The 26,040-nt window shown below is 40.9% G+C and overlaps 2 protein-coding genes across 2 annotated transcripts; one reads left to right on the forward strand and one right to left on the reverse strand.

Moving 5' to 3' along the window:
* Positions 1-21,659: 21,659 nt before the first annotated feature.
* Positions 21,660-22,265, reverse strand: LOC116506179 (interferon tau-3-like). Its single transcript, XM_032213829.1, has one exon. It carries the CDS (start codon positions 22,263-22,265, stop codon positions 21,660-21,662), a length of 606 nt encoding a protein of 201 aa, XP_032069720.1.
* Positions 22,266-24,975: 2,710 nt separating this feature from the next.
* LOC116506180 (interferon epsilon-like) lies at positions 24,976-25,581 on the forward strand. The gene has a single exon (XM_032213830.1). The coding sequence runs from the start codon at positions 24,976-24,978 to the stop codon at positions 25,579-25,581; it is 606 nt and encodes a 201-aa protein (XP_032069721.1).
* Positions 25,582-26,040: the final 459 nt, after the last annotated feature.

Consider the following 26,040-nt stretch of genomic DNA (forward strand, 5'->3'; position numbering starts at 1 on the left):
CAAAGGTACCGCCTCAACTCTGTATGGAAAGCCCGAGATTTTTATTATAATATATTGAAGGCCGGACACCCTGCACCATCTGGACCTAGAGAAAGACCACAAGAAGGACAGGATAGACAGCAAACTATACAACCACCAGACAAGATGGAGCATCTCTCTTCTCTAGAAGTGCAAGGTGCTATGGAACCAAGACCTAGCCGCATGACTACTAGACGTATGGAGAAACAAGCTAAGAAGCAACAGCGTCAACAATCACCGGCCATCGATCAAGGAACTACAACAACAAATCTGGAAGCAGTGGGAGGAGCTAGACCTAAGGTCAAACAGGCCATGCAGGAAGCTCTAAAAATGCTTCAACCAACCAAAGATGACAACTAAGATCTTAACATGGAATGTCAACGGACTGAACTCTCCACAGAAGAGGAAGAAAATATTTCATTATCTTAAACAGTTTAAGAATGATGTAATTTGTTTGCAAGAAACTCATATTAAGTCAACTGATCAAAAATATCTGATCAACTCAAAACTTGGTCAACATTTTGCAGCTTCTGCTATGGAAAAGAAGAATGGTATAGTTGTATACTTAAGAAAAGATATGAAAGCTGAATTAATAGAAGCAGATCCCTTCGGAAGATATATTGCTTTAGACTTAATCTTAGAAGGGAAAAAGACATTACTTTTGGGAATTTATGCTCCCAATCAACAGCAAGATAGATTCTATAGAAATCTTCATGCTAAATTAGTACAGTGGGACTATAGTTCCTGTATACTATTGGGTGACTGGAATGGAGTGATAGACACTAAGAGAGATAAGAAGATTTCCCGCTTAAATACCAAGATGCGAGCAAAGTTACCCAAATCTTTCTTTGACATTATGGATGATTTTGAATTGAGAGATATCTGGCGAGAAAGAAATGCAGAGGAATATGACTTCACTTTCTTCTCGGACAGGCATCAATCCCTTTCAAGGATTGATTTTATTCTAATCACTAATGATTTGCTTTCTAGGGTCAAGAAAACAAAGATTGCAGCTAGAGTCCTTTCGGACCATAACCCAGTTTGGATGGAGTTGGGAAGGGTAGTGCAGGCAAGAAGGTTTTGGAGACTGAATGAAAATTTATTTAGATATGAAAACTATATTAATGATTGTAAAAAATTACTATCTGAATATTTTGTTTTGAATATGAATAAGGGTACATCTATGGAATTTGTATGGGATGCAAGCAAAGCGTATATGAGAGGAGTTTTGATGAATATAAATAAAACACATAGAAATAAGCAAGGGTTAAAACGAACAGAACTGGAAGAGGAAATTAAGAGAAAAGAGCTGGAGTTAACAAGGAAACCAGACGATACAAAGGTTAAGGAAGCTATTAACATATTAAAATCTCAATTTGACATGTTGATCTCTGACCAGGTAGCTACTAATTTATTATATGCAAAACACAATACTTTTTGTAATGCAAACAAACCTGGCAGATGGTTAGCTTATCAGATTAGGAAAAAAAGGAAAACTCGAAATATATCTAAACTGATTTACAGAGGGAAGGAGGTGTTCCAACAGGAAGAGATTCAAAAGGCTTTCTGGGAATTTTTTACAGAACTGTATAAAGGGGATAAAATTAATGGTTTAGACATAGACAAATATTTAGACAAGGAGAAAATACCTTCAGTTAGAGAAGAACACAGGCAAAAATTGAATCAACCAATAACCTCGGGGGAAATCCTGCAGGTAATTAAGCAATTAAAGCCAGGGAAAGCACCAGGTACAGATGGCTTGACAGCGGTTTACTACAAAAACTTACAGTTAGAAATGGTAGAACCTTTTAGAGAATTATTTAATATGATTCAAACGGAAGGTAAAGTCCCTCCATCTTGGAAGACAGCGTTTATATCTTTGATACCCAAAGAAGATCAAGATACTACTCAACCCAAAAATTATAGACCCATTTCATTACTGAATGTAGATTATAAAATTTTTACTAAAATATTAGCAAATAGGTTAATGTTGGTCATTCAACAATTGATACATACGGACCAAACAGGTTTTATACAAGGGAGACAGATGAAAAGTAATGTTAGATTAATTATTAATGCATTAGAATATTTGGGAAAGAACAACCAGATCCCTGCTGCGTTTATATTTTTGGATGCTGAGAAGGCCTTTGATCGAGTTAATTGGCAATTTCTGTTGAAGATACTGCAAAAAATGCAGATAGGAGATAATTTTTTACAGTCAATTAAAGCAATATACCAACAGCAAACAGCACAAATCATAGTCAATGGAAGTCTAACAGACTCTTTTCAAATTGGAAAAGGTACAAGACAGGGCTGTCCTTTGTCCCCATTATTGTTTATTATAACTTTGGAAGTATTGTTGAGTAAAATACGGGGCTTGGATGGTTTAAAAGGGATCAAGATTAGGCAGCAAGAATATAGAGTCCGCGCTTTTGCGGATGATTTGGTCATAATATTGGAACAACCGCAGGAATCCAGTATGGTTTTAATGAATATGATTAATCAATATGGTCAAGTGTCGGGCTTTAAAATAAACTTAGGAAAAACCAAAATATTAGCTATAAATATGAATATTAAACAAAAGGAAGAATTAGGAGTGATGCTAGGATGTGAGGTAGTTAAAAAAGTCAAATATCTTGGAGTTAACATTTTAACTTCAAATGGGAAATTATATAAGCATAATTATGAACCACTTTGGCATAGCATACAGACAGAGATGAAAAAATGGGAGAAATTGCACTTATCTTTGCTGGGTAGGATAGCGGCAGTGAAAATGAACATTTTACCAAAATTTTTATTTCTCTTCCAAATGTTACCTATACTTAAAAAAGATGCGAACCTTTTAGAATGGCAGAAGGGTATCAACAAATTTGTGTGGGCAGGAAAGAAGCCGAGGGTAAAGATGAAAATAATGCAAGATGTACGTGAGAGAGGAGGATTGAAACTACCTAATTTAAAACTATATTATGATGCAGTGGCATTATCTGCAATTAGTGATTGGATTCATTTAACCAATGATAGAATATTGAACATTGAGGGACACGATCTGGTATTTGGTTGGCATGCTTACCTGTTATTCAACAAAAAATTGGATAAGACCTTTAAAAGTCATATTTTAAGAAATGCTTTATTGCGGGTCTGGAAGAAATATCAATATAAATTAAATGACAAGATACCCATGTGGGCAATTCCTAGACACGCAATTGAAAATATGAATACAGCACAAAGACAGGACAGAATTACTTACAGACAGCTTCTTACCTCGGAAAGGGGGGTATTACAATTAAAATGTTTAGAGGTATTAAAAGAGGAGAAGGTAGTTCAAACATGGTTCCAGTATGGGCAATTACAGGCTAGGTGGAAAATAGATCAAAAAATTGGTTTTATTCAAGTTGAGGATAATCTGTTTAAACAAATAAGAGATCAAAGCTTAATGCATATAAAGAGGATATATAATGTATTAATACAGATGGATTCGGAAACAGAATTAGTTAAAGATTGTATGATAAAATGGGCTCAAAATATTGAGGAACCAATAATGTTGGATACATGGGAAAGAATCTGGGTAAGAAATGTGAAATTTACACAAGCTCAAAATCTGAGAGAAAATTTTTACAAGATGTTCTATAGATGGCATTTAGATCCTAAAAAGTTGGCTTCTATGTATCCGAATGTACAGCCTAAATGTTGGAGGTGTGGTTCTCTCGATGCTACATATTATCATATATGGTGGACCTGCCAAAAGGTTAAGGCATTTTGGATAAAAATATGGTGGGTCATGCAAAATGTTTTTAAAAGAAGGATAAAGTTTAGTCCTCAGTTATTTTTACTAGGTATATGTACTGATTTTACAGTGGTAGAGACCAACTTGACTCTGCACCTGATAACTGCAGCAAGACTGTTGGTGGCGCAATATTGGAAGAAGGAAGACTTGCCTACAATCCAAGAATGGACATTGAAAGTAACAAACTTAGCTGAAATGGCTAAAATATCGGCATATCTCAAAGATCATTCAAATGAGAGATATAAACGAGACTGGAAAAAATGGATTGACTATATACAAAATAAATACGGGACTAAGAAATTCCAGTTAGCCTATGCTTAAGATCAGAAATGATTTAAACTGTTAAAAGTCAGTTCAGTAAGAAGAAGCTAAGGTCAATCTAGAATGTCATTAATTTCTTTATTTCTTTTTTCTCAATAGATTTTAGACTGTGTTAGTTAAAAATCCATACCGTGTACGGGTTCTGGGAAGTCGGGGGGGGGGGAAGGAGGAGGGGGGGTGGGGGGGTGGAGGGAGGGAGGGATACACACAACAAAAAAAAATTGTACTTTAATGTCTTAATGATTGACAAATGATGACATATTTGTGTTTTTTTTTTTTTTTTTTTTTTTTTTTTTTTTGTTAAATGCAGCACTGCAGGCTACTGCTAGATCAGCAGTTCAGCGGTTCAAATCTCACCGGCTCAGGGTTGACTCAGCCTTCCATCCTTCCGAGGTGGGTAAAATGAGGACCCGGATTGTTGGGGGCAATATGCTGGCTCTCTGTAAACCGCTTAGAGAGGGCTGAAAGCCCTATGAAGCGGTATATAAGTCTACTGCTATTGCTATTGCTATTATTATCTTCCACATTTTATTGGATTCTTGTCAAATGGAAAGGCTTTTAAAAATGTATTATTCAAATAAAAATTTAGAATTAAATTAAAAAATAAATAATTTAAAAATGGGAAAAAAATCCAACCCTACAGAGGCATGGACTTAAGCCTCCAAAGTTGACTAGGCTCCAGAGACTGGATTAGCAATAATCTAATCTCAGATGTTCTATCTGCTACTTTCTCCATCGCCATATAACAGGGATGTCAAACTTGATTTCATTGAGGGTCGCATGAGGGTTGTGTTTGACCTGGGGGGGGGCAGGGTGGTTGTGGTTGGGGGGGGGCATGGCCAGCTCAACATCACTCATGTCGGGGGCGCCTTTGGTGGCTCGAGTGCTCTGCCAGTGAAAACAGGCTCCCGAGCTCCACTTTCAGCTGTGTTGGTCTCCTGCAATCCTCTGCCAGCGAAAATGAAGCTCATGAGGGCCGCCTACGACTCTCCCAAGCTCTGTTTCTGCTGGCAGAGGCACCATGGGCCAGTCCTTCATTGTTCCCATGGCAGCACCGTGGGCCAGATCTATAAGCATCCCATGGGCCGAATCTGTCCCACAGGCCTTGAGTTTGACACCCCTGCCATATAACATTTTTGCAGTTTAGAACTGGCGATTGAACGGTTGCATTGACACTTGGCCACATCACATGTTAAGTTTAGCTAGTGATACAGGTGGTCTAAACACTCTTCCTCCTGCTCAGTACATCCCTTTCTTCCTTGAGTCAGGAACTGTGGTCAAATGTACTAAGGAGTTGGATTCTGAGGGGAATAACAGGCAACTCAGTCCAGATCTTATGAGAGAAACAGAGTGAAGGCAGTGCCTCTCTAAGAGTTCACAGAGTACAGGTAGTCCTCGACTTACAACAATTTGTTTAGTGACTGTTCTATGTTACAACAGCATCGAAAAAAGTGCTTTATGACCATTTTTCGCACTTATGACCATTGCAGCTTTCCTGTGGTCACGTGATCAAAATTCAGACTCTTGGCAACTGACTCATATTTATGATGGTTGCAGTGTCCCAGTGTCACGTGATTCCCCTTTGGCAACCTTCTGACAAGCAAAGTCAATGGGGAAGCCAGATTCACTCAACTCCTGCATTCCTAACTAAACAACTGCAGTGGTTCATGTTCTATCTGGGAGAACTTGGGTGGAGGGGGGCAAGCCAGATCTCTTAATGCTAACAGTTTATTGCTAACAGGTTGCCAACGTGGCATTTCACTACGCGCCTGTCTCAGATAATGACAACACTGAGACCCTGCTTGACAGCTCTTAATATATGCCAGCTGTCAAGCAGGAACCAATCAGAACCGAGTATGGCACTCCCTAGTGCAGTGTTTCTCAACCTTGGCAACTTGAAGATGTCTGGACCTCAACTCCCAGAATTCCCCAGCCAGCATTCTAGTGGAACCAGGAAACTGCCATAGACAACAGTTCATTTAACAACAGTGGCAAGAAAGTCATAAAATGGTGCAACAGAAATTTGGGGGTCAATTGCATTTGTAGGTTGATATACAGTAGATGCAGATCGTATCCAGTCTTCAGTCTGGCAAAATTTTGTCTTTAGTTGTGAAACAATAAAGAATTCCACTTGGAAGAATCACCTCGTGTTATTCTTGATTTTGGACAACAAAAGCAAAATACACCTCATTGTGCTGGCCCACACAGTCCATTTTTCCTTCCCTTCAACAACAAAATCCAGACAGGATTCTGCTTCCAATCAATTTACTGCAGAGTAGTTTCAGAACAGCAATTGGTAGATTCACTGCTCTCTCCCTCCCACACAGCTGTCCTTCAGGCAGGAGGAACAGCCATAAATTCTTTTCTTGAACATGAAAAAAGCAGAGATCAAGCTTTCTCTTTCATTGTTTCTTTGTTAAGACATACTTATTATTATTTATTATGTGTTGCTTAGGAAAATGATAGTCTTATGTGGTGACTGGAAACCTCTTAACGGCATTTTGTTTAAAAATGGGGGGGGGATTGAACTTGTGATTTTTGATGATTAGACAGGATCTATTATAGAAAGATGAGCAATATGATGTTAACTTTAGAGAGAGAGGTCAAAATATACCAGTACTTGCAGCTGCTTGAAGAATGTTAAAAATCATTTCTTTATATTTCCTTTTTCTGTTTTTCTTCATTTTATTTTATTTTCTTGCATCTTTTTGTCCCCCCCCGCTAGTTTGTATTGTTTTTTTTATCTTCTTGATGAAGCATTTTAATAAAAAATGTACATGTAAAAAAGAGAATGATAGTCCTATGGAATTTTTTTCATGGGTGGTGCCATCTAGAGGTAGATAAGTGAAAATGGCTACTTTCTGACTTGATTAAAAAAATGGCTACCTGCTCTTCTTTGTGTAAACCTTAGCAAATATAGTTTCTGAATTCTTCATCCCCCCCCCTCCCACCACTGCAAAACAGAAGGGAGAACTATTTCAACACGGGAATTTTGGACACGAGCAGCATTGAGGCAGGGTATTAAGTGCAAATGATCAATTTCTATTGATTTTTAATCACTTTTATTAAAGGTTAGGACTGGGGAGATTGAGGATGGTCTGATCCCAAGCAGCATTCTGTCAATCATTAAATCCAGGTCTTCACCTTCCTCAAAATCATAATACGGCACTTTTAATACTCCTTCTTTTGCAGTATGACTGAATAGTGTATGACTAAGTCTATAAAGCAGGGGTATCCAACCTTGACAACTTTAAAACTTGCAGACTTCAATTCCCAGAATTGTCCAACCAGCACATCTGGCTCGGAAATTCTGAGAGTGATGTCCATCAGCCTTAAAGTTGCCAAGGTTGGACACCCCTGATATAGGGGACTTTGAATGGTTCAGACCAGGTCTGAATGGCCTGTCCCATCTGGAATGGGTTAAAAAATATTGCAAATAGCCAGGAGGCTATTGATTCAAAACTACTCAAATGTGTGTTACGTTCCATATTCCATATTTAGGGGTTTGATAACTTGTGTAATTTTATAATGTTAAAAGTCTTGTTCAGGCAAACTTGATATTTGCCTTTTGGGGCAGGTAAAAGAAGAATGTGAATAGTGAAGCTTTACGCTAATAACCTTAATGCTTAACTTGGGTTTTTACGGCTGTCTCCAGAGATCTGTTTTAAGCTCTTGGTTCAAAAGTAGAATTCCATTACTTGTATTGAAGAGATTACTTATAAACCCATCTTCTAGAAATGAAGAGATCCAGGTAGAATTGTCAATATTCCAGCTTCGGCATATTGAAGAGACATAGGCCACAAAAGGCAGCTGAGTTCGTTCCTGTTATACACCAAATAAAAGCATTTGGACATAAGCTATCTCTTTGCTCTCATGTCTAGTTATGAGTACTTGGTGTTCTCTGAGCTTGGTGGTTTTCTTGCAGACGTTTGATTACCCAAACTAGGTAACCTCATCACCTATTAGCACTGATGACATTACCTAGTTTGGTAATGAAACATCTGCAAGAAAACAACCAAGCTCAAAGAGAGGCTCAAATGCCTCTCATTTCACCCTCAGCTACAAATATTCTCCTTTATGCTTTATTTATGGTAACTTTTTCTTTCTTTCTTTTTCTTTCTAGGCCAAAGACCCCTCAGGAAATGATCTCAGGACTTCACTATGGAAAAGATTGAGGAGACATCTCTATACTCAGAGCAGGAGAGGAGGCAAGATGTTGGCATAGCTGATGAACTGAAAACCTGCTATGCCTACATATTGCCCTCTTTCATCTCTGCTTGCTGCAGATTCAGTAGGACAGTGATGGTTAACCTTTTCGCAGCCTAGTGCCAAAACTGGAGCATGCGCCAGAGTGCCACAACCTGGAAGAGATTAGCTGGCCTGTGTGCTTGTGCATGGTGGCCAGCTGCTATTCTGGGTTCTGTTGTGCCCATGCACGGTGGCCAGCGGGTGTTCATGCCCCGGAATCCAAAAGAGAGCAGCTGTCCGGCGTGCATGGGTACAATGGAACCCAGAAGTGCACCTGCCAACAGAGAGGGCTCTGCATGCCATTTCTGGCACGTGTGCCATAGCTTCACCATCATGGCACTAGGATTTAACTCCTTCCTCCAAAACCCTTTTTCTACATATTCAACTATGCAAGTTTGTTTACTGACTGTTCATTGTGACAACAGGGCTGGAAAAAAGCAGTTTATGACCATTTTTCACACAACAGTGGCAGCATTCTCACAGTCACATGATCAAAATTCAGACACTTGACAACTGACTCATATTTATGATGGTTGCAGTGCCCCAAGGTCATGTGATCATCTTTTGTGACTTTCGGACAAGGGAAACCAGATTCACTTAACAATTGTGTTACTAACTTAACAACTGCAGTGTTTCACTTCATAACTTAACAGAACAAATATCTCCCTTAGCAGCAGAAAGTTTAGGCTCAGTTGCGGTCATAAGTCAAGGATGAGCTAAATGTAAATATATGAAAGGACTGTCTGAAAACACAAGGGATTAAATAAAGCGTTGAAGAAAGACAGTTGTCTTTTCATTATATAGCCCTGTTATTGTTTTGTTCATTAGTTTAACAGCAGTTGTGAAATTCAGAAATCTTTACTACCGGTTCTGTGGGCGTGGCTTGGTGGGCATGGCAAGGGTAGGATACTGCAAAATCCCCATTCCCTCCCTATTCCTGAGGGAAAAATATTGCAAAATCTCCATTCCCACCTCACTTGGGCCAGTCAGAGGTGCTATTTGCAGGTTCTCCAAACTACTACTCAAAATTTCTGCTACTGGTTCTCCTGTTCCTCTGTAACAGAGGAATTTGGAAAGTTGGAATGAAAACAATCATCAGTACAAACTGAGGAATTTTTGACTGAACTGCAAAGATTTTTCCAAATACAAAGAAGTCACAAAAAGCATTTTGGAATTGTCTGACAGAGGAGCTAAAATTTCAGTTGCTTTTGTCTTATCCTGCTGCTTGGCTGGAGGAAGAGAAGAAGATCAGATATCTGGTACTTCTAGAAAGGGCCATAACTTTTGCTCGGCTGGAGGAAGAGAAGAAGGTCAGATATCTGGTACGTCCAGAAAGGACCATAACTATGCAACAAGAGGTCTTTTGCAATTAAAAAAAGCCCTTTCTCTTTCTAGTTCTAGTCATACCAGTGGTGTTCCATTGCATTTCTCCCAAACCCATTATTCCTTGGCCTGGTTTCAAATCATTTACAGAAGTCATCTAATATTGATTGGGCTCAACTTTATCATTTGCTAATAATAGCTTGCTCTAAGAGAGGAAAATGGGTGGTGGCGGTGGTGATCACCAATTCTTACAATCTGATATTGGAAAATTAAGGCACCCCAGACAATAACTTAAATCTAGTTACTTATAGTTTTAAGGATGCTTGTTGTTTTGATACCTGCCTGGAATGCAAACTTCTGAAGAAGAAGGGAAATACATCCAGCCCAAGTTTGAGGAACAGCTGGGAGACTATTCTTAGCCATAATAACAAAGTTCTCATGTTACTTCGCATCAGACTTGGGAAAGGGGAGACTTTGAAATTACAATCTTTGTTGACAAGAAAAGTAAAGTAAATGGAATTGGGCATGGTTCCAAGGACAGCCTTGATAGCTTGTAAAGAAAGAAAAGAAGAAGAAGAAAACAACAACTCATACAATGGTCCTTTTAAAATATTTATGGACTTTACTGCTATAGAAAAGGATCCTTTCCATTACAGATTGTACTGACCGTGAGTGAGCCAATATATTTTGAAGGTTAATTACTGTAGTTTTTTTGCTTGCTGCTACACCAATACTGAGATGTCTCTGTGGTCAGATCCTCATGTTACAGAGTTCTAATATATGATTGTTATAATTTTCCAATGATTCCAGATAAAGTAGATAAATTGTCCTCAAATGCCTCTTCTGGGCAATTTTAATTGATCTGGCCAGAAATGAAAAAAAAAATCAAATTGTTTATCGTATATGACAACTTTGTATTGCTGTCTGATGGTTCTCAAACTCAGCTGAAATACAAAGGCTTGAATACTGGCAGATGCATCACAGTTTGCTCATGGTTATGCCAAGGACATCAATCAGAGCATAGAAAAACTCAAAAAAGTGGTGCAAGATCAGAAGATGTGGCAAGAGCTGGCCGAGAGTCATACATGACTGAATGGATAACATCATCATCATGCTAAGATGATGATACTGGATACCACCAAGAAAATTTTTGTTATCTTTAAAGTCCTCTGGAACACCTTTCTCCATTTTTTTCCTACTTGTCCAGTAAGGACAGGTGGAAGCAGTCCTTTGACTCCCTTCACTGTGAGAAAGCCATCAGCAACTTAGAGGAAGCTGGACCATAGCTGCTGCCTGCCCTTTTACTGCTGTGTTTGCTCCATATCAACCTTAATTGCATAAATAGATGGTATAAGCCAGTGGTCCCCAACCTTTTTATCGCCGCGGACCAGTCAGCCTTTGATAATTTTACCGTGGCCCGCTGAGGGCGCGCAGGGGTGGGGGGGCGTTGTTCGCGCGCGCTGTAAAATGTAAAATTTTATTGAATATTAACTAGGTTGCTTCTTTTAAGCTATTTTAATGTTTTAAAAAGTAAAATCTGATTTGACAACATTCTCAAGAGTAGTACATGAAAATTTGGCATAAACCTGCGTTATTCTTAGGTGAACATTCTGAGTAAGTTCTAAATAGCCGAATTTCTCTATTTCCTTTTGAGCCTGTATCCGCAAGACTCCATGCAACACATTCAAGGAACTCATATCCCTCCATGAAGTATGGAGCATTCCCAGAGTTTACAGAATACGCATCTTGACACCATATTTGACTCTTCACAAGGAGTAGAATACACAGCTATCAAACGGGAAGAAGCAGACTCGGTCGGGGGGCGGCAACGGGCGCTTCACCAGGCGGGTCGAAGGAGCCGCAGTCGGCTTGGCATTCGGGGCTGGGCGGGAGGCCTGGCGCACCGAAGCCTTCGCCTCTCGGAAGTGTCAGCGAACCGCCTGGCGACACGGGAGGTCGGCCGCCTGCCCCCTCCCCTCCATGGGAAGCACGAGGCTCCACGTTGTTTCAGCCCGAGCGGCCGCCAGGCCAAGTGCGCGCCTTCGCTTCGGCGACAAAATGACAGCCCTGGAGAGCTACTGTGGTGCCAGGCTGGGCGAAGGGAGCCGCCGGCGGCGGGCGGGCGCCCTCCCCTCCCTCCCGCAGCGGAGCCTCCCTCGGCCTCTCGGAACGGCGAAGCTCCCCAAGTTCCCCCGAAACGGCCGCGCTGCGCCCCTCCCCCCCGCAACCTTAGTTTCTCCTTGGGAGGAAAATGCAGCGCCGCCGCCCCCTCCTGCCCCCCCTCGTCATTCCACGGGGCAGGCGGGCCGGGCGAGTCCGCGGACAAAGTTTCGCCTCCCAGGCAGCCTCCGCCAGCAGCATCCCAAGTTCGGGCCGAGGCCGCCACCGCCGCCCCCTCCCTCCCGGGGCGAGCAGAGCAAGAGGGCGGGGGGGAGATCAGCTATCATGGCCCCCGGCCGCTGCGCGGCCCGGTGCCAGGTACTCCACGGCCCGGCACCGGTCCGCGGACCGGGGGTTGGGGACCACTGGTATAAGCCATTCTGTGCTGATTAGAGCAGCATATAAACCATGGCTGTCAAACATGTGGCTTATGGGCTGGATGTGTCACGCACTGGCCACCCCCATACCCGGTTTAGTGAAGAGGAAAAAGTCGTGATACATCACATGGCAATGCTATGATGACATGAGTTTGACACCCCTGATATAAACCAATAAAATTGATCAGCCAACATAATTTTGTTTTATATTCTGCCTGAACAACATTAATCTTCAAAATTTCTCCTTTGGCTACTTCCCACAATGGGGCAATGGTTTCCCAAGAGGGCAATTTCCACCACTCTGCCTGGCTTCAGTTTATATTGGAGATTAACAGATTCACAACATTCTCCCAATGTTTAAGATTACAATATTTTTTTTCTCAAACTTGGCAACTTTAAGACATGTGGACTTCAACTCCCAGAATGCTTGCTGGGAAATTATGGAAGTTGAAATTCATAGGTCTTAAAGTTGTCAAGTTTGAGAAACCCTGGAGTAGAGACTCCACAATCTCTTCACATTCACCATATAGCTTGGAACTGGTATGAGTTGACGCACAAGGCCTTTTCAGGGTGCTGAGAAGCCTACTTCTGTTCCATATATTTAAACACTGAACAAAGATGGTCTTTTCTGGCAGACATTTAATCTTAACTTTAAAAAAATTAATAAACAAATACTAGGATATTTTTAAAATTTTTAATACATATTACTTTAAGTTTTGCCATTTTTGTATAGCTATTGATTTGTCAGTAAAATTAAAACAAATGAAAAAATGGACTGGTTTTTTTTTTTTTTTTTGAGAGAGAGAGAGTCTGGCATGTTGCTGAAAGCATTATGAAGGATACTGTATATTATGCTGTCCTGTTTCATTTGTCCACACATTATTCTCATAGAATGTATTTCCTTTATAGAAAAAATTGTGGAACCAATGTTTTGTCTGTTCAAGAATAAAACAAGAAATGGCTTGTCCTTAAGTGCCTTGCTGCTTGAATAAAACAAAATATGTTGCTCCTCCACCTTTGCGTTCTGCTAAATGCATTAAAACTATTTTTAACACAATGTAGGAAACGTGTGTCTCAAATGGTACTGTGTGAATTGTATATAGAGTGTTCTATGGGATAAGTCCAAAGATGAAAAAAAATTAAATGGGTTATATAATACAGAAGTAAGATGCTGAGAAGAAACATCAGAGTCATCAGTGGTACCTCGGTACCCATCATTAATTGTTTCCATCATTAATTGCTATGAATACAAAAAATGAATATTAAACAAACCACATGACTTACCACATGACCCTTCATTTCTGCCAGGAAGGACTTCCTGTCTGTCCCTTTTTCTATGTCAGCGATCTTCCCAGCATAGTCGACTTCCTGTCCGCCCTCTGCGGCCATCCCCCACTTCCTTTTTAGCAACCTTCCTGGCATGGCCAATTTCCTGTCCATTCTCTGCAGCTGTCTCGCTCTTCCTATTGCAGCACATTAAGTACCAAACAAACAATGAGTACTAGGGCAACATTTTTCACATCAAAATGTGTTGAATACCAATTTCAATGAGCTTTGAAGCATTTGAGTATGGAGTAGTGGTGGGTTTCAAATTTTTTTTAGAACTTCTTCTGTACGTGTGGCCTGCTTTGTGGGAGTCGCTTGCCAACCATGTGACTGGGTGGGAGTGACTTGCCAGCCATGTGACTGTGTGGGCGTGGCCAACTGTAAAATGTGGTAAAACTCACTTAACAATGCTCTTGCTTAGCAACTAAAATGTTGGCTCAGAAACTCTGGCATTTGAAGCACACAAGTCTTAAAGCTGTCAAATTACAAGACCCTTGCACCCCTAACACTTTAGGAAAAAAACCCCAGGGGTATTCAAACTTGACAGCTTTAAGATTTGTGGACTTCAACTCCCAGAATTCCTCCTCTCGCTCTTCATCTTGATGATGCGTGGATGGGCGGAGGGAGGGAGCTGGAACTGGTTCTAAACAGCACTGTAGATTTGTGGAATCCCTTCTATAGAAGAGGTTAGAACTGGCGGAAACCCACCCCTGGTACGGAGGTACCAATGTATAAATATTTGGATTATTTTTGTAGAGAGTTACTATTGCTACTCCCTACTAAATTGATGTCCTGCATAAAACTGCCAATCGATAAGGCTGTTTCATCAATTAACAGCCATTGCTTGATGGGAAATTTGTGATATGTGAACATAGTCATTCTTTGTTTCAGCACCAGGCACAAATGCTGCTTATCCTCTTGCAATGAACAAAGTCAAATCAGCAATTCATCCATCCAACTAGAATAGCAAATCAAGTGACAATGCGTATCTTTTAACCTGCCAACTATTTTTTGATAAGGTTGGTTGCAAATTATTCAAGTCAACACGTAGAGTCACTTTAGAAAATAAATTCATGTGATACAAAATGAATGTAGCACAGGATTTTTTTTCCTGTTTCTTAACTTTTCCCCTGTTGAAATTTGCATTATTGACATCAGACTTTGCTCAAGAATGTAATCCTGGTATTTTCAAAGCTATTTAATTTGTGCACAAATGAAAGAAAAGATGGAAATATGCAGGGGTAGTTTTCAAAAATTGTGGCAACAGGTTCGCTGCCCTATGGCTGGGTGGACATGGCCATGGTGGGCGTGGCCTAGTCAGCCTCCTGCACCATGTTGTGGGGGGGATTTTCCCCCCTTTCCTTGAACCTCTGGGAGGGTGAAAACTGCTTCTTCTGGGCTCCAGAGGCCCTCTGAAGGCCAGAAACGGGCTCGTTTCTGGAACTTCCGGTAGGCCCGTTTTTTGCCCTCTCCAAGTTCTGGAGGCTTTCTTTGAGTCTCTAGGAGGGATGTTTCCTCCACCTCCCCAAGCCTCTGTGTGAGCCCTGCACTTACCTGGAATGATGAATGGGCCATGTGGAAACTCCTTGGATGGGTAGGGTGAGGTGTGAGGAGCCAGCCATGGGTGGCATTTGGGGGTTCACCGAACTGGGCAGAATCCTAGCTAGAGGATCGTCTGAACCCATGTGAACCCCCAGCAGCCTACCCCTGGAATATGATGAGCGGGTTTATGAGAGCTCGTTGTATGCAGATATATGGGATAACATTAAGAGGAGTTTAAGAGGAGCATGAAACTTAGAAGCAAACATTTTTAAAAGGAAAAGGTAAGTAAGTCCCTAATCAATTAGACAGGTGAGTTATTAACAGAAGGGAATTGTTGCATGGCCATGTTGGCGCAGTTTTCTTGAGGAAGGTAAACATACAAGTGATTAGCAAAATCAATAGGGATTGTGAGGGAGAGGTGATGTTCAAGAAAGGAAGCTAGTTAATATTTATGTTGCCTAAAGCAGGGGTCATCAACCTTGGCAACTTTAAGCCTGGAGCCAATCTGGCTGGGGAATTCTGGGAGTTGAAGTCTGCCAAGCTTAAAGTTGCCAAGGTTGGAAACCCCTAGCCTAAAATAACCTCAAAGCAGTTACATCTTCATCACCTTTATAACTAACTAGATGAGATATCCAGTCAAATCATAATATTACTTGTTAAACAATCACCTGCCCTATAAAAGAAAAGTCACTGATATTTCAGAAAACAAAGGAAAAAAACTCTGGTTTTCTGAGTTGATTCATGTGTGGTAAGCTATGATTTTTTAAAAATAAACTATAATTGTTCACGCCATATATTAAGCCATACATGCTTTAGTCTTATTATTGCAGTTGTTTTTATTGTGTTGTTATGGCTGTGTTGAGTATCAGGAATCTGAATAAATTACAGGCAGATACAAGTCTAATAATAATAGCACTTAGACTTCTATACCAATCAGGGGTGGGTTGCTGCCGGTTTTACTATTGGTTCACAACCTGCGTGCTGTGCATGCATTCACTTTTAAATGCAAATTGTTCTTTGCGCATTGTCAGAACAATTTACAGTGAACTGTGCACATGCAGTCACTAAAAAACAAAATGGCGGCAGCCCAGCAGCAGCAAGGAAATTGGTTTGGGGGCATGGCAGGCCTGGTCACTGCCAGTTCTGCGACCCAGACTTGAATTCCCCAGCAGTTTGACCAAACTGGGCCGAACTGCAGCAACCCATCTCTTCACACAGCTTCATAGTGCTTTAACACAGAGGTGGGTTCCTATAAGTTCAGACCAGTTCAGACAAGTAGGTTGTAACTCGACGGCCATGCTCCCAGACCATGTGCATGCACATGAAGCACGTCCCTGAATGAACCGGCATTAACAGAAGTGGGAACCCACCCCTGCTTTAACCGTTCTCTTTAACAAGTCAGGATTGAACCCCAGGCTGTGGGCAGAGTTAACCTGCAATACTGTATTCTAACCACTACACCACCATGGCTCCTAATAAATAAAACATGTTACATACAGATGTTAAGGCAAAATTATTCTTCCTGTGAATGTCTTCCTGGGATGATTTTTCCATTCTTGTGGAATAAGCAGGCTTATCACAAAACTAATCCCCGAGGGTGGGAGTGTTCCTCTCCTGTCTGGTCAGTGTGATCATTTGTTGGCAAAACCAACAGTGAGCTGCGACCACTGAGACCTTGGTCACACCATCAAACTATATAAAACTTTTCTATGTTAACCAATAATGCTTTATGTGAGATCACCCTAGATCAGGGGTGTCTCACCTTGGCAATATTAAGACTTGTGGATTTCAACTCCACAAGGCTGGCTGGGGAATTCTGGGAGTTGAAGTCCACAGGTCTTAATATTGACAAGGTTGAATACCCCCTACCTTAGGTAGAGCAGGTGGATTTCCTGTGGTGTTGTCGTATTGACAGCTGTCCCATGGTGAGAATACTACAATTTGTAGCTGATAACCTCAGAAGGCCACAGGATTTTCAGCCATCAGCCCAGTATCACTTGAAGCAAATTTCCTTTCCTGCGAAGTCTATAAGCTCGGGGGTGGCATAAGTATTACATAGTGAAAACGGTGAAATCACGAGGTGGGTTGTGAAGCTTCCTCATCTAGAGAAGAGCTAAACTTAATTTCTGCCTTTCCTCTATGAGTCAGATGTGGAAAGAAGCCATGAAGCCATACAGTGATGCAATGCTAATTATGGGGCTGACTAAACAAAGTAATCCCCCACTAGGTGTTTTCTCTACGTATTTGTTAATTTTCCTATTGTTTCATCACACTTCCCCTTTTCCCTTTGTTCAAATCTCTTCTAATCCTCACAGCTGTGCACCTTCGCAAATTCAATTCAATGCAGTGATTGCTGGTTTCATTTTCACTCTGCAGCTCTCTTGTTTTAATCAGGGAAAATACCAGGAAGTGGCAAAATGAAACAAGAAACTGCCGAATAAGGGAGGAATGGACATTTGGTTACACTCATGGAATTATATTTTGTAATTTCTAACCTAACACAAGAACCCTTTTTTTTAGTCGATTGATTTGCCTTTAAGGATTCCAAATAGACATGCACACACAAAAATGCATATTGTTAAAATATCACGGGATGTGTGAAAATGAACTTTCCTCCTCCAAAACTAAGCTCTTAATTGATGTGTTCTTGCTGGGAGGCAAAGTGAAGTAATGCAACAAGCACTTGAGGGCAGGGCCTGACACAAGAGATGGAAACTAAGGAGTGAACCAGCCTAGTACTAAGGACAAATTTCCTGACAGTGAGAACAATTAATCAGTGTGACAGCTTACCTCCAGAAGTTCACTGGAGGTTTTTAAGAAGAGACTGGAGAGCCATTTGTCGGGAATAGTATAGGACAGTGATAGTTAACCTTTTTGGTGCTGAGTTCCCAAAGCCCTTGTGTGTGTGTACGCGAATGCACATGTGCATGCCCAAACACCCAAAATGCAATGCGAGCATCCCCCATGCATGCACTTGCCCCCACTTGTGCCCCATTTTGAGCCTGGAAAGCCTCCTGCACCAACCTGCACCCCCCATGCATGCGCCCCCCCCCATGCATGCATGGTAGAGACCCAAAGACCAGCTGGCTGGCAGGAGACAAGGATGCATGCGTGGTGGAGCTGGGCTGGGATGATGGATAGCATGCCCACAGAGAGGGCTCTGTGTGTCAACTGTGGCATGTGTGTCATAGGTTCACCATCACAGGTATAGGATATCCTGCTAATACAGGGGGTTGGACTAGAAGACCTCCAAGGTCCCTTCCAACTCTGTTATTCTGTATCTTGTAAATTAAACTCTAGCTCTGAATTCTAAATTACATCATTCAGCAAAGTAGTAGAAAATAGTGTCCATTGGAAAACTATACTGGAAATGAATTTTCTTTAGAAATGATGGCACTAAAAAAACTTGGCTAGAGGCTGGGTTTTTCCTCTTCACCTGAAACAATTCAGTGCGGTGGGGAAAATAACAGAATAACAGAGTTGGAAGGGACTTTGAAGGTTTTTTAGTTCAAATCCCTACTCAAGCAGGAGACCCTACACTATTTCAGACATACTGTATGTAAGATATGCTTATATAAGCATATGTCTAGTTTCTCCTTGTAATCTTCCAAAGGTTTCACTAAAAATTGCTGAACAATGCACTATGGATTTCTTTATTAATTCACCAGAGAAACATTTCCGTCTACTGACCAAAGTATGGCACTGCATCGTTTGTGAAAAGTGTTTGTAATGATGTAGTTCCAAATATATTTCCACAGTAATGCTTCCATATTCCAAAGGTAGGGGTGAAATGCTTCAGGAGACCTGGTAGTGGACATTTGGAATGGGTCACCAAACCGGTAGTGACTGCTGGCTGGCCCTGCTCCCAAACTGGTCCCTCACTCACCCTGCCCCACCCAGTTTCTGCTCTGTAGCTTGCCTGCCTGAAGTGCTGTGCCCCTGACCTGCCTTCCAGGTAAGCCTGCAAGTCACAGCTTAGCTAGCTGCCCCTGCCCCCCTACCATCCCAATCTGCCTCCCTATTCCCTTCCCCATGGCCTGCAGCCCTGCCGTGCTTCCCCACCTTCCAAGCGGTCCTCGCAGCAAGCCTGTGGCCAGCTTGTGAAGGCAGGCAAGTGGAAGGCCATGTGGAAGGCAGGCAAGCATGTCAGGGCCACGGGCCACGGGGAAGGGAGCTAGCAGCTTACACCATTCCCTGCAGCCCTGCCATGATTGCCTGCCTTCAACACAGCCTTCCCAGCCCAGTTGCCTCCCAAGATTGGCTCCAGCCTGGCCTGGCCAGGGGGTGGGTGGGTGGCCCTTGGTGGAAATGCAGACGCTGCACTGGGGCTGAGAAGGACGGTGGCGATGCTCCAGGAGGGCAAACAGAAATCCTGGAGCTGCTGCACATATGTCTGCCCCATTTCTGCAAAGGCAGAGCCCTCTTGCATGGCGATCCAAAGAGGGGAGGGGGAGGCTGCAGAAAAGGCTGCTTTCCACCCGGGCCTGCATGCCTCCTGTGGCGGCTCCGCAGGGCTTTGCGCTCTGAAGCAGCCCACTGGCTTCCCACCCAGCCACCTTCCTGCTCTCTTTGCAGATCAGCCTGGCCGACTGCTGGTGCCACTCCGGGAACTTGGCCCATGGAGTTTGGCACTATGGGCAAAGGAGTCTTGGTCATGGCACTGCTTCCTGTTGGTGAAAAAGCGGAGGGAGAAGTGTGGAAGCCGCCGGCAGGCGAGTGGATTTCTTTATTAATGGCAGTCCCCCCATGCAGGGAGAGGGCCAGGCCCGGCTGCACCACCACAGAGCCCGCAGCACTTTCCTTTCAGCCTGAGTGGTGATGCTTCATCTTGGTGAACACAAGGTTGCCGCACTTGTAGTGCGGATCGTTTGCTTTTATTTTGCAGTGGGAGAAGGAAGAAAGTGAACAACCATTCTGCAGTGGTGCTCCATGATGGCAGGCAGACATCTGCAGCTAGGCAGGGAGGAAGGGCACTGAGAGTGGCAGTGGCATCCCCTTCCAAGCACTGTGCAAAGAGACAGTGGGCAAGGTGAGCAAGGCAGCCCTGGAGTGCCTGTTGCTGGGGAGGCACGCTGATTACTCAGCCAGAGCTGCCTTGGCAGGGGCTACATCAGCCTCTCTGCCTGTGTCATGTCCCACTCTGGCTGGCTGCACGACTATAAGTGTGGTAACCTGGTCTTCACTAAGATGAAGCGCCGTCACCCAAGGAAAGGGAAAGAGCCATGGGCTCCGCCCGGCGAAGGAAAAGTGCTGTGGGCTCCATAGCAGTGCAGCTGGGGCTGGCACTCTCCCTGCAATGGGGGGATTGCCACTCACCCACCCGCCAGCAGCTTCCACACCTCTCGCTCTGCTTCTTTGGTGATGGGAAGTGGTACCACAGCTGAGGGCTAGACTCTGTGGGCCGAGTTCCCAGAATGGCGCCAGTGGTCCACTGGGCCGATCTGCAAAGAGAGCAGGCAGGTGGCTGGGTGGGAAGCATGCTGGCCCGTGCTTTTCTGAAGCATCCCTCTCCCCTCTTTGGATCACCCTGCAGTGGGGGCTCTGACTTTGCAGAAATTGGGCAGGCAGTTTGTACGGAGGATTGGCAGGGGATGCGCATTATTATTAGCAGTTTACATAATGCAATCCTAAAAATATCAAAGACACTAAAGGTTAAATTAAAAATAATATTTAATATTTTACATTTATGTCAGATGATACAATAACCATATAACTTTGATACACGATCTAACATTCAATTGTTAATTGCAACAAAGATTAGTATGATTCATAAACCTTCATGAAAATTTCAGTCATTCAACTTCATAAATATTGGAAGATAAATTATCTAAAGTTCTTTGTCTCAATGAAAGGAAGACATATGCTTTATGTAAGTCTTCACCACAGTTTAGATTATGGGTGTCAAACTTGCGGTGTTACATTGACATTGACATTATGTATTGTGACATTTTCCCTTTGCAGAGCTGTGGTGGGCATGGCCTATGTGTGACCCATCCAACCCGCTGGCCACCAGTTTGCCACTCCTGGTTTAGATCATTTATCCTCATAATTTTGGAAGATTTACAATCTAAAGTTCAACTGTTAATTGCAATAAAGAATAGTAAGTTTCATAAGATTTTGTAAAAAATTCGGTCATTCATCTTCATAGATTTTGTGAGGGCAGGTGGCTCTCGCGAGTTCCATTTTCGTTGGCAGTGGGTTGCAGGAGGCCATCACAGGCAAAAACAGAGCTCAGGATCCCGTTTTCGCTGGCAGAGCACTTGGGCCACCACAGGCACCTCCAACACGAGTGACATTGAGCTGGTCATGCCCCCCTGGCCACGCTTCCCGGCCCAGCAAGGTCAAACTCAACCCTGATGTGGCCCTCAATAAAATTGAGTCTGATACCCCTGATATAAACCATTTTGGTGGACAGCTTGCTCAAACCTTGAACTTTGATTGTGTCAGCTGTAAAAATCAGAAAAATGGTAGCATTTAATTATTGTATTGAATAAATTGCACAGTAGAGATACATGTGAAGCTTCCCACTTCCCTGGCTTTTTAGCTGAAAACCATGATTTTCAGAAATCAATAGCTTTAGAGGGGATCCTTTGGATGTAGTAATTAATCCATTCCAAAAATTGCTTCATCTCGATCTGGACAATTTTCCAAGCACACAAACTGTACTTCTTCTTTTTCAAGAAGTCCCTGACCTTTTGGAAGTGTCTTTTTACTCTCAGCCTGGGCAGCTGCAATTTCAGATTCCTTGGAGATGTGATGACTTGTTCCATCTTTGCATTCCCACAAGTTTCCAACATCTTAATCTGCAGATCCAGTCCAATGTGGAAATCTCTTAAGGAGTCCTCATGCCAAATCGATTCAGGATGGTTTTGTCTAAAGATAAGGTCTATCTGTTGGAGGATTTCTTCAATAGTTGTTTTTGCAACGCCCACCTGGGATTCATCATTCATATCAATCAATATTTTTTCAATTCCTTCCACTGATAAATCTGTGATGTCACTGTAACATTGTAGAGGAATGGTTGATTTTATATTACTGCTTAGAAGTTTGAAGTTGACCTGGTTGGCTTTTAGTAGTTTCCTCTGAAGTTGGTTACAATTCTCACATGAGATTTCACCAAAGATTATCCCTACGCAAAGATAGAGACAGCAACTGTTCATAATCATGGTGAAGATGAATGAGATAGCAACAGTTGATTAGCTCTTTGAAAAGATTTTCTGAGATCTGTTGCTTCTTTCATTTAGTTGTGGTATTTATATCATTGGGGATGAAACTTCTAACTAACCTAAGATTAACTTCCAATTTTAATAAAAACTCATGTATTAGGTATCTTCATTAAACTTCTGTTTTTTGACCTCCTAATTTTTGTGGGGCAAACTATCTAAACTTCAACTCTTTATAAGCATGAAGACTAGTATGATACATAAGCCTTTATCAAAACTTAATTCATTTAAGCTCATAACTTTGGAGGATTAACTGTCTAAGCTTTAACAATTAATTGTAACAAAGACTAGTATGTTCCAAGGGCTTTCGTAAAATTTTTAGTCACTAAACCTCAAAAATCTTGGATGACTAAAGAATTAAGTTTCACATTTTCTTGAAATAAAAAATGGAATGTTATAAGCCTTCATCAAAGTTCAGATCATTTAACCTCATAACTTTGGAAAACTAACTACCTAATCTTCAACTTTTAATTCCAATGAAGACTAGTATATTTCTTAAGCTGTCATTAAAATTTGGATCATTCAAGTTCATAAATTTTGGATAACTATCTAGCTAACTTTCAATTATTAATGGCAATGAAGACTAGTAAGTTAAGCTTTGATGAAAATTTTGGACATTCAAGCTCATAAATTTTTGATGACTAAAATTTTTGGATGACCTAACTTTCAGCTTTTAATTGCAATGAACAATGCAAAATTGTATACACGTTTGTGAAAATTTTGGTCATTTAACCTCATAAATGTTGAATGACTAAAATTTTGGATGACCTAAGTTTCAACGTTAATTGCAATAAACAATACAAAGTTGTATAAGCTTTTATGAAAATTATAGTCATTCAGCCTCATAAATTTTGGATCTCTAAAATTTTGGATGATCTACATTTTAACTGTTAATTGCAATGAAGAGTAACTGTTGTGTAAGCTTTTGTGAAAATTTTAGTCATTCAGCCTCATAAATTTTGGATTACTAACCAGCTAACCAGCTAACTTTCAACTATTAATGGAAATGAAGATTGCTAAGTTAGTAAGCTTTTATGAAAATTTTGGTCATTCAATCTCATAAATGTTGGATGATTAAAATTTTGGATAACCTAAGTTGTTAAAACTTTGTGTAAGCTTTTATGAAAATTTTGATCATTCAACCTCATAAATTTTGGATGACTAAAGACCTAAGTTTCACATTTTCACAAAATGAAAACTAGAATGTTACCTAAACAAGCATCAAATTTTAGATCATTTCACCTCATAATTTTGGTAGACTATTTAAGCTTCACCTTTTAATTGCCATGAAGAATAGTATGTTTCAAAAGCTGTCATAAAAATGTATTCATTCAATCTCATCAATTTTGGAGGGCAAACTATCTGAAGTTCAACTTGTAATAGAAATGCAGACTAGTATGTTTTGTAAATCTTCACCAAGGTTTAGGTCATTTAACCTCATAACCTTGGAGAGCAAACTACCTAAGCTCCAACTATGAATTGCAACAAATACTAGTATGTTTCATAAACTTTCATGAAAATTGTGGTCATTCAACCTCATTAATTTTGGATGCCTAAAAACCTAATGCTTGTATTTCAAGGCAATTAAAACTGTACATTACATAAGCTTTCATCAAAGTTTATTTCATTTAATCTCACAACATAGAGTGTATAACATGAAATAATAGGGTTGGGAGGTACCTTGGAGCTCTTCTAGTCCAACCTCCTGTTTATGGCAGGAGATCCTATACTATTCCAGACAAATGGCTGTCCAGTCTCCTCTTGCAGTGATGGAGCACTGACTTCAAGGTTTATTAAGGAAAAAAGAGTTATTTTCTCTTAATTAGGTCTTGGTGAAATAGTTTCCAAAAACAGTTTAGACAGATTAGAATTTTTTATTTGACTGGGAAAGGGAAGAGATAAATAAACTTATAGAGTTTTCACCTTGATTTGCACTTGTGTCAAAGGAAACTGGACAAAAGCAAAAAGCCACACAAATATTAGGGTAATGGTCTCTCGTTGTCCAGTCACTCAACATAGAATTTTGCCAGATGTGGCTTGGCAGTCTCTTATCAAAGAGCAGATAAGATGTTCTTGAGAGCTGGCCTTCAAAAGACAACCTTTACAGTACTCCGGAGAGAAAGCTAAACTCCCACCTTGCCTCGTTCATTATCTTCAGAAGATCGGTCTTCTAAAAACAGATCATGACAAGTAGTAGGTTTTGTCTACATGTTGTTTTTTTTAATGTGAGAGGGCAATGGAAAAAGTAAGAAATCTTCTCCTGGATCTCAAAAAGCTGATTGAAACACAACGGAGGGAAAAAGACCCAGTCCATATACCTCTTCCTGCAAAATATCCTGAAATGGAGTTAAATTAGAAGCGAGGGATTTAAATGTTTATAATAAAGAAAAGGTACTTTTCTTATAATTGATTTTTTCCAAGAAATGCATGCTGTTTTCTAAATAGTAGCCACTTCTCCAATTAGCACTTTTCATCTATATAAGTTTTTAAATATATATATTGAAGCAGAAAACTGAAAGTCAAGGTATCTTCACATTATAAACTGAACAAAAAAGTTGAATATTTCAGTGTATAAATACTGAGACATTATTTAGCATTACAACATATTCCAAAGAACCTTTCCAGGGAATAAACCTTGAAACTCTCATCCAACATGTCTACTATGATTACAAGATATTGGTGTCTGTTCATTTGCCTAGGGATTTTCACTGAAATTTCATCCCAGGACTGTAACCAATTTCGCAGCAGGCTACATGAAGCCAACCTGGGCAACCTGAATCTCCTAACAAGAAATATGGGGTCAACCATTCCCCAACAATGTATCAGGGACATAATAGATTTCTCACTCTATGCCAGTGAAGAAAATGTGATGAACATGGTAAATGAATTACAGGGGGAGAATGCCAAAGTAGCTATCAAAGAACTTCTCCAACAGATAGACCTCATCTTCAAGGAAAGCCAGAGTGAATTGGCTTGGGATGAAAACTCACTAAGAGAATTCCATATTGGACTGGATCAGGAGATAAAGAAAACAGCAGCTTGCTGGAATACCGAGGTGGAACATGGCACCAGATCTCCAAGAGGTCAGAAACTAAAGCTTACCAGGCTGAGAGTGAAAAGATATTTTCAGAGGCTCAGAGACTTCTTGAGAAATAAAGATTACAATCTGTGTGCCTGGAAGATTATCCAGATCCAAATAAGAGAATGTTTTCAGTGGATTAACCAGCTCAATCAAAGGATTCCAAATGAAGGTACTTAGATAATCACTCCAAATTGAATATTTCTACCATACAGTTGAATATTTCTAGCATATAGTGCAGTTCTTTTAATAAACTCAGTAAAAGGCTTTTATTGAAGTCAAAATTTAATGCTACTCCATTTTGCTACATCATATTTTTTTTAAAAAATAGAGATATATCCAGAATGTTAGTTCTGTAATTTAAAATAGGTTACTAACTGGAATAGAATCTTTTATTTTTGTGAGTGGTATGCATATGTTAAAAATGTTAATTCAAAAACGGAAAATGTTTTATAATTATAATAATTGTAAAACTCAGCAAGGATTTTTAACTATTTCTCTTTTTAGTTCTAGGTTGATGTGCTCTCAGTGATGCAACAAAGCAGGAAAATGAAATCATTCGTCTTTCACTGATGCCCTTGATACGTCTTTAGAATATATAAAATTATTCTTTTTTTGTTTTGTTTTACCCGCTTCCTG

Source organism: Thamnophis elegans, chromosome 3, assembly GCF_009769535.1.
Source record: "Thamnophis elegans isolate rThaEle1 chromosome 3, rThaEle1.pri, whole genome shotgun sequence".
In the NCBI taxonomy this organism is placed as follows: domain Eukaryota; kingdom Metazoa; phylum Chordata; class Lepidosauria; order Squamata; family Colubridae; genus Thamnophis; species Thamnophis elegans.